Source organism: Leuciscus leuciscus (genome assembly GCF_965113295.1).
Source record: "Leuciscus leuciscus genome assembly, chromosome: 17".
Taxonomy (NCBI): domain Eukaryota; kingdom Metazoa; phylum Chordata; class Actinopteri; order Cypriniformes; family Leuciscidae; genus Leuciscus; species Leuciscus leuciscus.
Window position 1 is genome coordinate 18,088,183 of NC_138741.1, and position 14,003 is coordinate 18,102,185.

Genomic DNA, 14,003 nt, shown 5'->3' on the forward strand with positions numbered 1-14,003 from the left:
GTTACAAACTTTAGCTTTAAATGCTGAGCATGTATATAAAATATATTAGATTAAATAAAAAAATATATAATTCTGACTATGTTTGAAGATTTAGACCCATATACCCATACTATAAAGACTGTAGCTTTAAATGCTGAGGTTTGACTTCATATGTCAAGCCTGGAGGCAGGAGGGTGCGCTTACACACCAATATAAACACACGCTAAATGACCGCAGAGAGAATCCAGTTTTACAGCAGTCTGGAGACTGACACGCAGAGAGGCAAAATTGAAATATGTTGGAGAGGTGGGTCAGTGCCTAAGGGCCTATCAGCAGGGATCTAAGAGATCTACACAGCACACGTGTGTGCTCAGATTCACACATGTACGTGTTTGGAAACATGCTTCTATTCTTTTACGCATGTGGCCCTGGTGCCAGCACCCTCTGGCTCATGGGAAACACTGAAGTGAGGGATGAGACAGTGATTAGGGACAAATACAGTAATTAAACTGCACGCTTATTTCCAAGTGTGTGATAGTGACAAGCACTCCCACCCCCCTTTCTTCCACTCGTTTATCACCCAACTCTGTCCTTCTCCTCCTTCCAACCTTCCTAATATTCTAAGAAAAGTGGGGGAGGGGGAAAAGAGTGCTAATTTAAATTCACATCCTAAAGATTGCTGCAAAAATATATATATTTTTTAGTGCTGATGCAACTTATTTCATAATAGGAAAGAGGGAAATGGGGAAGAAAGTTTTTTTTTTTCATCCAAGACAGCACTTTTTCTGCCTGAGTCCTCCTGCTGTCCATCAAACTCTACCTTCCTCTTCCTCGCTGCTCTATCAAATACTTCTCCCACAAATCAATTTTACACATGATCAGCCCCCTCCCCCTACTCTCGCCTCTCTGCCATAATTAAGTGTTGAAATTTCCATATATATTATATTAATGCAAACATCATTCGCTGGGTAATTCAGCTTGAGCTGGGTAATGGGCAAGTTCAACACCCATTAACCCCTACACAGAGAGGGGCAAAGCTGGTCTCTACTGACCTTCCCTCTCTCTCTTTCTGTGTCTCTATCTCACTCTTCCCAGGATATGTTTCTCTATGCTCTGTCCCTATACTTGGAGCTGCAATAATTAAAATACTGTAGTTTCTTTAGATCAGCCTGCATAAAGAGAATGAAAGAAATTATAATTGCATAGTTCTATAATTCTATATATATTCATACTACGTGTTTATTCCCTTCAAAATAAATCAATAAATTGTTTTGATGGACATTGGAACCAGAAATGGAGACAAAAACGGAGGGGAAATTCAGGACAAATTGAAAGTGTTCTGAGAAAAAGACAGAAAGGTGGAGTGAAAGAGGTATATCCACTGCTCTGTCCATTTCCTTTTTTCCTAATCTTACAATTATCAGGGAATAGCAGTCTAATTTGGCTGGTCTCTTTGGCTTTAGGGAAGAACAGATTGACATCAGCGTTCAAAAACCTCTCTGCCCCTCAGACAGATGTGAGTGACTGTGTGCGACTGTGACGTCCAACTATGACCTGGTGTCACAGACAACATCAGAACGAGCAGCGCTGACAGAGAATTTAAATATGCATTAAGTACTTCATCTTCAGTTGGCTTTCGTCCTTCCATCTCTGTCAGAGCTCCTCTCTCCTCGCCACTCCTCTTCAGATCTTCAGGCACGGATCTCTGCCTTTTAACCTCTAAAACAAGAGAGAGAGAGATATTAAAAGTTGGTTGATTCTCACCTGACTAGAAATTTAAAATAGACTTTTTTTTTTATCAGATGAACTTAACCCAATCAGACAGATCTGACATCTCCATTAAAACAATCACTAGGCATATATAAACACTATATAAAGCTGTTATTAAACTATTAGTATTCTTGAAGACCTTTAAGAGACACTTCAATACTCATTTTACAATAAGCCTAATTGGCAGAACTGAACCACAAACCTGAATGTAACAGACATGCTCATCTTTATGCATTAAATACATGAATTTATTAATTACTTAAGTGTTCCACAATGCAAAATCTTTGTTTATGCAGTAAAACTGGAGGAAGTGACATCAGCGGAAGTAAAGGACCTCACCTGGCCTGGTCTCTACATATTGGCTGAATGATTTGAGCTGTGTTTTCCTGACAGCAGACTCCTTGTGGAAGACAACGGGACTGCGCAGACGTTCCGTAGCCCTGCGGAGACGCTCTGCATGCAATTCATCCACATTATTCTATAAACACATTAAAAAAAGAGAGGGAGGGATGAAGGGAGAAAAAAAAAAAAAAAAAAAGAGTAAAGAGCAGTTAACTTAAAAGTAGAGCAGAGTCATTTGAATAAAAGTTGCTTCTGATGTTGGTTGACATTAAAGAAAAGAGCAAATTAGACACACATGGCCAAAAATGTTTAACGATGGAGTGCCGTGCCTGAAGAACGGTCTAGGAAAGGTTCTGCAGCATTTGGTACATCTCAGAGTCCCATATTAACTCACAAGCACAAAGGAAATAAGGCAATTAAGTCTACTTTCAACAAAACCTGAGCCAGAAAATGTATTCAGATTATGCAAATTAAAAGCACTATTGTCTTGGAAGCGAACATGTGTTAGCAGCTTCTCACTGCGGCTTCCAATCACCTCAATATTAAAATGTGTTATTATGTGCCGGGCCCAATAAGCCAAGCAGACTGGAAAGCGAAACGACGGCGTTCAGAATAACATTTGCAACGTCAATAATAATAATAGGAAACGTCTAATAAAGTTCGCAATTAGCGAACACGTTCCACTGCTTGAGACTAGGAGGGAGAAACATTGTTAGTGCAGACGCTAGCTCACTGGTGTGTGTACAGAAACCGCACAGCTAATAAAGACAAGCGTGCACAGACACACATACCACCTCTGGCCTGTTTATACTTAAATTATAACTTCTGAAAACAAAGCTACAATTAGCATCTCCCTAGAGAACAACAAATTTAGCCTGTGTGAATATTAACAGTTACAGCTGTTTATTCAACTAATCCCACGTGTTTAAAGGGAGGATATCAGCTGTCACAGCCCTAATCTGCAGCTTCTCTTCAGCCATCATGACAGATTGTAACTTAACTTTCAGAAATTCCTATAGGCTAGATTAGAAAACACTTGGGTACTTGGATGTGTGTGTATATTATATATATATATATATATATATATATACCTGCTTGAACATACATATACAGATATACACACACACATATATATACACACATATATACATATACACATATATATATATATATATATATATATACACACACACATATATATATATATATATACATATACATATATATATATATATACACATGTGCATGTTCACATCTTAACCATTCTTTACCACTTCTACAGCATTTATTAGTCTCAACATTTACTAATACATTTTTAAGATCAAAAGTTGTATCTGTTAATATTAAGTAATGCACTATAAACTAACATGAACATTTTTATTAAGTTAAATAAATTCTGTAGAAATGTATTGATCATCGTTAGTTTGTTAGTTAATCCATTAACTAATCTTAACAAATGTCTTATAAAGTGTTATGGAATTTTTTTTTTTAAATAAACATTTTATAAAAAAAAAAAAAATCCTCTTAAATATAATCATCATATGACATTTTACAACCTTGATTTTCCTCCAGAAAAACAACATGAATTTAGAAATTAAAAACATGCTCATCATTGAATAGGTAAAATAGAATCATTATATGTGTACATTTTGGAATAAATAAATAATAGATATGATGGAGAAAAAACTAAATATACTCATTCATAAAACATCATACAATGGCAATCTGATGGTGAAAAAAATGTCACCCTAAGTCCGTCCCTATAAGTGGAATGAGTACCGCAGTCATCACACAAAACCAAAGGCGTGAGCGTGTTACGTGTTAAAACGACACATTCAACAGCCTGGATCTCTAGAGACAGCTCAACAAAGCCCTTTAACCCTGTCTGATTCCTCTCATGTTAAAGTCCAAAGAAAACAAACAGGATTCAAACCCAAAGCCCCGCTAGAATCCTCGTTTCCCGGAGGACCCAAGGCCTCCAACCCTCGCTAACAACCCCTTCCTTGAAACACCTGCCCCCACGGCCCCTCGGTACCCCTGGCTGGGGAAGATATCAGGGCTATCCCCACATCACGATCAGCGCTTTATAATCTGTTATCGTCCCGATCATTATTGTGGTGGTGGGTATTATTTTGGCAGAGGTGTGTGTGTGTATCTGGGATGCGTGACTAATGTTGCGGTCTGCTGCTCATTGGAGGCGGTTATCGTGTGCCACCATGGCAGCAGGCTCACAGTGCATAGAGACAATTGCTAATGAGACACAACCGGCAGCACTGGGGGACTGCAGTGTGTGTGCTGGGGGGAACCGCTCTGTCCCAAACCGTTATACTATGGCCTCGAGGAGTTGTGGGACGGGAGAATCCTCGAGGGATGGAACGGTTGAGTCCGACTTTTTTAGTTAAAAGACGGTACTACAAGAGCAGGCCTTGAGAGAGAGAATGTGATCCTAATGCGTTTGTCTTAAAAAGGCAAGAAAAGACGTGGAGGAGGGACACATTTGATACTCAAACTTCTTCATGCAGACAAGGTTGCAATGGAGAATAGGGTGAAGGTCAGAAGAGACAAGAGAAAGCGTGAGCTGCTCTTTCTTTGAAACCCCACTAACCACTGAGGCTCAGAGCTGCAGTGCTCGTAACCCTGCTGATCCTCCCCTGGGCTTTGGCCTGTTGTGTAGGCCTGCAGTTCTGCAGCAGGTGCTGGACTGTTCGTAGAGAATGAGAGTATAAGATCCTCATCACTAAAAGCCATTTCATAATGAAGGCATACTAGAAATTATCGGTTAAATCACCTCATCTTACAGTTACTAAGATTGTTAGACTGTTCCTCAGAAACACTTGCCAGTTCTTGACAATATTGTTCAATTTCACATGTATACATTTTTTGCTTAAATAAGTGTCATACACTACCATTCAAAAGTTCGGGTTAAGTATGGTTTTTATTTTAGAAAAAGAAATTAATACTTTTATTCAAGCAAGACATTTATATTACAAAAGATTTATTTTAAAATAAATGCTATTCTTTTGAACTTTATATTCATCAAATCAAAATTTTAAGCAGCACAGTCGTTTTCAACATTGATAATAAGAAAAGTTTCTTGGCCACCAAATCAGCCTATTAGAATGATTTCTGAAGGATCATGTGACTCTGAACACTGGAGCAATGATGCTGAAAATTCAGCTTTGCCATCACAGGAATAAATTATTACTTTTAAAAAAGAAATTGTAATAATATTTCACAATATTACTGTTTTTACTGCATTTTTGACTAAACAAATGCAGCCTTGGTGAGCATAAGTGACTTTGCAACAACAAAAAAACAAAAAAAATAAAAAAATTCTTACCAACCCCAAACTTTTCAATGCTACTGTAGCTGAAAGTAAATGCAGAAAATTAATGTTTTCTCATGGCAGTTTTTCCATTCATTTTGTTAAAGTTACTGCTAACACTTGATTTTTATTAATCAAAATAATTTTTGTTTAAATTATGCTATTATTAGTTAAGTATTACCAATAATCTAACTGGGTAAATATTCTTCTTCTCCAACCCAAATGAATCGTTGTATGTGTGACAATTTGCGTCATCCTCGTCATGTCTGTATATCTGTCTCTGGAATCTAACCTATTTGTGACTAGTCCTTGGGAAACCTCGACCAATTATTTCACACCTGCTGCAGTGCACTGAAAGAGGCCTGCCGACTCAAACGAACACATCACTGCAGTCATTGTGCATCAAAGAGCCTGCTAACATCTGCTCACAGGAAATCCCCTCTGTCAGCAGAGAGAAAGAGAGAGACAGAAAGGGGCGAACAGGTGGGGGAAGGTAGTCGCCAGCATCTCTGAACATGCCCTGAAGTCACCACCTGGGGGCTCTGAATACAACAGCGAGATAGGAGGTCATCACACACGCATATAAACACCAAGCAGTCAGCAGTACACCGGTATGCATGTTCTTAGACACAGAACGCTGGTATTTAATAAACAAGGTAAATCAATCCACCGCATGTCAACGTCGTGAGCCACACGCTGCTGTCGATACATCCTAAAGCTCTCTTCTCTCTCAGAAAAGGTCAGGTGTGATATGAGGTAATGGCTGTGAAATGTCATTCATGTGTTCTGGCTTAATATATAAACACATGATGATCCTCAGACAAAAATAAACAAGAGACAGCAAATCAAAGAAAATCAACCTGTCTTGGCCTTTTACCTCACACACGCATAGAAGAGAATGAGAACCAAGCCAATCATTTCATAATGTTAAAACTACCATAACAAGCCTACAATAAAATACAATAAAGAAGCTTTCAATGCCTTTTGGGAATGTTTAGTTGGGTACATTTGTATGGTGTCTTTCAGCACGCTTCCATGTAGTTACAAGGGTGTTCTGGGTGGTTGTTTACAAGCCCATAACAAAAGAGCACAGCCCCAAGTCTGTATGATATTCTGATCCCTAAATATGGCTCAGGTCCTCCTTCATTGTAAAGCTTTTTTTAATACTCATTCTATCTTAAAATCTGTTCTAAGTCACTTAGAAAAGTAAATATTACACCTTTTAAGCTACAAGTCACACAATTTGAAGTGACTCATGTCTTGCTCAACAAAGTTTATTACTTATGGTTAGGAGTTCACAATGATTCCTTAAGTATGAGCAATAATATTAGTGCTGCTTGCTTAGCGAATACAATTAAAGATAGAGCAGGTGGGGTGTAAATGTTACCTGCAGGCCGCCTGATTCAGGGCTGAGGGGTGAAGTACTAGATGCCGTCAGTGATGAAGAAGAGGATGAGGAGGAAGGAGAGCTGCCACCCTGTGGCCGAAACTCTGTGAGCTTCTTGAGCTTCAGGTCCACATGCCTGCTGTTCATCACACCTAAAAAGAGAAAGAGAGAGGGAGGAAGTGTTATATGCAGTAGGCCACTCGTCTCCAACACACAGATAAGCAGAGGACATGACAATGTTTGCCCTTAAGCAAACTGGCCCTCTCAACCTCATACACACTCACATATACACACACTCTTCCAGAGAGATAGAGAGATGCTGTGAGCACGACACACCTGGAATGTCTCCCTTGATTCATAAATGACACCCACACACATGTCGTGAATAAGACATTTTTCTGATGAGTTTGTTGTTCCCAATGCACCCTTGAATTTCAAATTGCTGAGCAAAACCCATTTCTGTTGGTTGGATTTTACAGAAATATATAATGTACACTACAGTTAAAAATGTTGGGGTCAGAAAGGCTTTTGAAAGGATGTTATGCTCAGCAAACCTGTATTTATTTTATTAAAAATACAGTAATTGTTTCTTAAGACTTTGTCAATTTTCATCAATATAATGTGTCCTTACTGAATAAAAAGTATTAATGTTTTTACTAACCCCAAACGTTTGAAAGGTAGTGTATATTAATTACATATATATTGTTGTTTTGTCTATTTCATAAGAATATCATTACATATTTACATATGTAAATATTTTTTCCCTAAGTGTATTATTTAATTACTAAATGCATTACTTATTAACAAACAATACATATTGAAACGCATCATTTATATATAAATGTATATCTTCATTTTAATTAATACAATTATGATACATAAATTATTTATTTAAACATTTTGTAAATAATCAAATGTGATTAAATGATTTTATAATTATGATATTATAATGTAAAATTATTAACACATTTTAACATTATTAATAATGTTATCTAGAGGCCTTGCATTATTGTTGTTTTCCAGTTTCTCTCTTGGAAAAAAAGGAGAGAGAAAAACTCTTTAACTTGCTTTGTTGAGATCACAAAACAAGACAAAAATAAATAAAAATAATGCACAACTTTTGTGAGCCTCTGTATATGCCACAATGAACTTTGTACAGTACTGTTTGTGAACTAATCCTCTTGAGAATTAATCAGCGCTGTGTATTTCCACACAAGATTTCTCACAGCTTTAGCTGCATACTGAAAAAAATCAAAACAAATCAATGGACACTCGGATAGACTCCCGCTGAAACGCTATCCATTCATTTAGCTCTAATTCAATGGACACTCGGATAAACTCCAGTTGAAACGCTGTCCATTCATTTAGCTCAAATTCAAGAAATCTCTAGCTTTCCTCCATCTATTTTTGAAACTGACTGCTAGTGAGCAGCCACACATGTGCACGGCTTAAAGGGAACAGTGCTAGTCCCTGTGATTAATTGAAAGAGAAACAACCCACAATACCTCCTCTTTCTCTTCAAATGAACAATGACTTCTAAATTTCTTCCTTCCCACGCAGACTTGTCTTTCACATGTGTTGGTGCCTTATTTTATGTCCGTCTTTATATTCTCCAAGTCTGTCTTTCTCTAGTAACCTTTCACTAGCAGGTGTTAGCCTTGCCCTCTCTCTCTCTCTCATCTGGGCTAGAGATGAAAGTGAGGTGAGGAAGCTTTTCATGTGGGTCCTGTTCTCCTCGTCTCCCAGCATCCCTCTCTCTCGCCCAAAAAACACCACAGGAGTCATTTGTGTGTGTGTGTGTGTGTGTGTGTGTGTGTGTGTGTGTGTAGTGACCAACAGTTTTGCTCAAACACAAGAGTCACATCCCCAACTAACTAAAAGTGTGCACCATGATAATGACATGCATTCATTTCTGTCATGACACCTCTTTGAGTGTTTGGCATGGTAATGGGTTTGACAATGTTGATATATTTGGTCTTGGTGGAATAAATCTGCTACGCTGCTGCAAAGCAAGTATGGGACTAGCTACTGCCAATACATACATGACACGCTGCTGCTGTACAATATAGCATACATGAATTACCCGTAGCAGATCTATACAGGTGGAGCTGGGGAAGGTGGAGGGTTTCTGAAAGTGTGCTGCAACTGCTACAGAAAATGCTGACCAAGTATTTAAAGGTTGAGCTCATTTTCTACTGATACAGCAGTAACCAATAAGCTGTGCCCTAGAGAATGATGTGATTGCAAGCAGGTCCAACTGTGCTATAAAAAAAAAAAAAAGTAAGACTGAAATGAGCAAAATAAGCTCGTTTTTCATAATCACAATGCAGGAAAAAAGATTTTGTCTGTGAATATATAGACCTTTTCACAATAACAGACAAAAACCCAAACCAAACAATGTGACAAACAATGTAGATAGACTGTACATAAGTTAACTAAAGAGGAGAATAAATCATATATATCATCATATGACTTGCTCAGCAAGACACAAAAACAAAAAACAAACATCTCTTCAGAAGATATAATTGTGTTTGTCTTGAGAATATGTTCAAATAGTTTTTAATTAAACTAATTAAACTCTTACAGACACAAACAACCCTTCTGTGTCTGAAACAGATGAGCTTATTTTGAATTAAAAGAAATACATTTTAAAAGGTGCTTAAAATAGAAAGTAATCCCACTGGAAACAGAAGAAATATTAAATTAGAGGGCTGAACAATTTAGGGAAAAAATCTGAGAGTTTTCAGAGAATTGTTTCTAGGGCTGCACAATTTGGACCAAAGATTTTATTATCATATATCAATATGACCATAATGATGATAATAATAATAACATGATTTCAGTTTAATTTTAATTAATCATGCAGCCCTATTAAATGAAGGGTCATTTTGGTAGGATAAAAGAAAAAAAAAACTAAAGTTGAAAACTAACAGAAGTAGATGCAACAGATAAATCACTACACACAACCATGCACACACGTTCAAACACAAGCACAGGTCATGCAGTGTTGGGTTACCCAGAGAGGCCAGGTCACTGGCAGAGTTAGTAAAATCATCCTCCATTAGACATGAAGAAGACAGCTCCTCCTCAGGGTTAGTATGCGAGACATCATCAGCGTGAGACGCCGCCGCCTCAATATCACTCCTGCCCTCCTCATCCACACCCTCCACACTCACCCCATCCACCACGTCTGCGAGCAAACAAACAAACAGGGATGGCCAAAAAAAAAAAGAGAAGAGCAAAGAGACAGAGGTGGTTAGTGAAGCATTGAGCGTTAGTTCGGCATTCCAGCAGGAAAGGAAACTTTGCATGTTAGTTAATAGTCAGAAAAGCATTTGTTTAGACACATTTATACATAAAACGGTAATTCCTTAACAAAAAGTTTGCCGCTGTCACATTGGGGTGTGTTTGTTTGAGCTGAGAAAAATCAGGCAGATGGCTGAGAGTGTCTGGCAGAGAGCTGAGCTTTATGTGTGTGTGTTGCACGGCAGATTTGGCCTTGACGGCAAAATCTCCTCCAGAGTTCCTCTTCCGCATCCACAGATCTGAATCCCACAGAGCCCTTGACAATACACACTCAATCCAAACACATCGATCTCATTCAGTTATATGGTAACTAGAGCAAAGCCGCACACACATGCTTAAATAAGAGACAGAACAAATAGGAAAAATGGTGCTGCATGATTTAAGGAAAAAAATCTAATTGCATTTAGTCTGATTGCCATTTAAAATGTGATTTAAAAGAGGTTCCAGGTTTCCTGTGCTTGTTTGTAAGTCTGTACAATGTTTGTGATTTGCGAAATGTTTGTGAATACCATTAATATAATTTTTTTTAAACAATAGTACTAAATATAGTACTAAAAACCAGAGAGACTTAAGGCTTCTCTCGTGTTGACAACGGCTGGTTTATAAGCAGTTTTCATTACAAGTTTGGGAAGTTTGTCATCTTCCCAAACGCACGTTATAAGCAACCCAAACTCAGAGCAAATGCAGAGATGGAGTTCAAGTGGAGCAGCATTTAATGTAAACCGAGCTGCTCTGAGACACTGAAAACACTGTTCTTTTATGTGCGAGCAGCTCATGATCCAGAGTGCTTTACTTTGAACCACCCAGCACATATATTTATTTCATAAAATAACAGGTTTTGTGATTTGATTATCGTACAAAGCCATATCATGATTTTGGTTTTATTTCGATTAATCGTGCAGCCCTGTGTGCACATGACATTCTCCAGAAAAAACATTTTGAAAATCAGAGAAAAAGAAATGACAGCATGTTCCTTATTTCCTTTCTCTCATGCTTTTTTAATTTACTTTCCATTATATAGCAACACACACACACACACACACACACACACACACACACACAGGGCAGTGCTAAGCTAATTAACAGAACGCATTCTGCTGGAGTTGGTGAAAGTTTTGCTGGTGAATGTTTTGCTCTACTCAGCTTGAGCTCTCTCAGAATTAGAGCAGAGTGTTTGTGTATTCAAGTGTGTATGTGTGAGTGTGTGTGTTGGTGGGATTATGCGTTCTGCACGATAGGCCTTGTGCATCAAGCCTATAGCATTTCCCTCCAACCTGATTTTTAATGAGTTCTACAATTAGCAGAGTTCAACAGCCTGAAAGGCCAAATAAACCGTTTTTTAAAACTGTCTTTCTTTCTCTCCCTCTCTCTGACCCGTTTTTCCTCTGCTCTGTCCATATGCAGGTTTGTCCATCTCTGCAGGCCATGAGATGTGTTCTGTGGAGTTTCCGAGATGTGGTAAACGCGTGATTGTGGAGGAGGGAACACTATTAGGCGGACAGGGAGAGGATGAAGAGAAAATGGAGGGCGTCAAAGAGGGAGAGATGAAAGAGATAAAAGGAGAGGAATATTGTGTCTCCCCTTGAGCTGTGAAATGGTACACACGGACACGAGCCGGCACAGAATTAGGCACAGCGGCTAACCTGCTATGTTAACACCTCGCGTATTAAACAAAACCTCGACGCGCCGCTAACACCCCTCTCGCTCGACGTACGTGCACGCTTTTAATTATACGCAGCAGCTAGCCACAACGCTAACACCCCTCGGCGTAAACACGTTTAATAACACACCACAGCTACCCGCTATGCTAATGCCCCACTGTTTCCGCACAGTCCTCCCAACGGCTAGCGCTACACTAACGTGCCATCTCATTGTCCTGTAATGTGAAATAAAAGGAGAAATGGTGGCTGATGATAACGCGGGACGCGGCAGGAAAGCCGAGCTGAAGAAGATCCGGTCTATAGGAGTCCTCCATGGACAATGAGACACTGATTACCCAGCATGGGTGTGTGTTATAATGATGGTGATGATGATTTGGGCCGTGGACTGGTGTGTATGTGTGCGTGTTGGGGCATAGGGCACTGTTGGCTGTCGCCAGAGTTTTCCTGATGTATTTCTGAAGGATTACGTGTGAAGCGACTGCCTGAACAAATGGAAGTGAAGCCCTCTGTGAACACCTCAAATTAGAGTTCAGACTATGTGGGTGTGTTGGTGTGTTTCTTAATGTAATGCTCCTTTGGGCCTTGAAAGCAGAAGTGTTGGTTGTCATTACGGAGTGAGCAACAAAAACGTTTTTTAAGGGCTGAAAGCCACTAATGGACACACACATATGGCCTGCTCCTAATGGACACACACACACAAGCTTCGTGAGCCAATTAAAAATCTCACAGGCCAAACACCAGCATTCGGCCTTAATGTCCTGTTAGGAAAATTTTCACTAACATTTCCAGGGAGCCTATGGGAGCCAGGAATAACAAACACTGACAAAATGTGTCTCATCAGAATAAACATTACCATGGGGATTGAATTCCAACCGGCATTAACATGAATATTACTCTGCAGTTATTAGTGCAATAATTAAAATAAAGCAGAAAATACAACACATACATATACATATATATATATATATATATATATATATATATATATATATATATATATATGCTATAATAAAATAACAACCTCATGTTGCTCTAAACTTGTATGTCTTTTTTTCTGTGGAACACAAAAAATATATTTTTCAGAATGTCTGTGTTTTTTATCCATATAATGAAACCTGTTGTTTTGTACCCCATTTACTTTCATATTGTACCTCAAAATGTACATAGCATACTAGCGCATATTGGGCAAAACAATACCAATATTTTTAGGCAGTGAATGAGTTATATCAACATTCAACATCCCTTTTTCTTTATCGGCCATCTTGGATGTTTTTTTTCATCTGACCATGAAGCAATGCATTGTGGGTTCACCTTAAACGGGGTGGTTGATTATGATTTCACTTTTCCAACTTTAGTTAGTGTGTAATGTTGCTGTTTGAGCATAAACAACATCTGCAAAGTTACAATGCTCAAAGTTCAAAGCAAAGGGACATATTTGCTTTTAAAGAAATTGCTTTTTAAGGACTACAACAAACGGCTGGTAGGGACTACACAACATTCCTCCCGGGTTAGTGACATCACCAACCCTAGAATTTACATAAACCCCGCCCCCTGAACATGATTTATAGATTATCAAGACAGAATATGCTAATGACTAATATGCAATGACTAGAAGATAACTACACATAAGCTACGTAAATTCATCAACTAACCATTCAGAAATGTCTTGTCGCATTCTACATGTTGTCACTTCTTGAGTCTCTCCATCATTGACATCATCTGACTCCGGTTTGAACATAAAAGGCTAAAAGTTTTTGAAATTTTCATTGCATGTCTGTGTGAGGTAAAATGACACAAGCTGTTGAAGCTCCGCCCTCTGTGCCGGGAGCAGCAGCTCATTTGCATTTAAAGGAACAGACATAAAACGGTGTGTTTTTTGCTCACCCTCAAAGTGTGACAACTTTAACATGCTAAATAAAAATATCTGTGGGGAATTTTGAGCTAAACCTTCACATATACACTCTTGGGACATCAAAGACATTTACATCTTGTGAAAAGGGCATTATACCACCCCTTTAATTATGAAGGATGTAAAGCTATTTTAGAGTTAAGCAAAGCAAGGTATGTACATTTGGGGAGACTGTCTAGATAGGCAGGTCATTAGGTTTTGGAGCTTCTGTGTGTGGTATTTCAGCGTGAACGCATGCAGATTTGCGTGTGCGTTTGCATGCTTATGAGAAAGTGTGCGTGCGTGTTTATGCATTGTGAGTGTATGTGCGTGTTCGGCCTATAA

General features: G+C 38.6%; 1 protein-coding gene across 6 annotated transcripts in view; it reads right to left on the bottom strand.

Annotated features, from left to right (window-relative positions):
• The window catches only part of ehbp1 (EH domain binding protein 1), a 140,692-nt gene that overhangs the window by 26,701 nt on the left and 99,988 nt on the right, over nucleotides 1–14,003 (bottom strand). For 4 of the 6 annotated variants that reach the window (XM_082142728.1, XM_082142727.1, XM_082142729.1 and 1 more), the window contains 4 exons: nucleotides 9,820–9,993; nucleotides 6,804–6,955; nucleotides 2,089–2,227; nucleotides 1,598–1,698 (listed from right to left, as the gene is read on the bottom strand). In XM_082142728.1, the coding sequence (XP_081998854.1) occupies nucleotides 1,598–1,698; nucleotides 2,089–2,227; nucleotides 6,804–6,955; nucleotides 9,820–9,993 (566 nt within the window). The remainder of the gene's footprint in view (nucleotides 1–1,597; nucleotides 1,699–2,088; nucleotides 2,228–6,803; nucleotides 6,956–9,819; nucleotides 9,994–14,003) is intronic. The other 2 variants (XM_082142731.1, XM_082142730.1) reach the window with 1 other exon arrangement.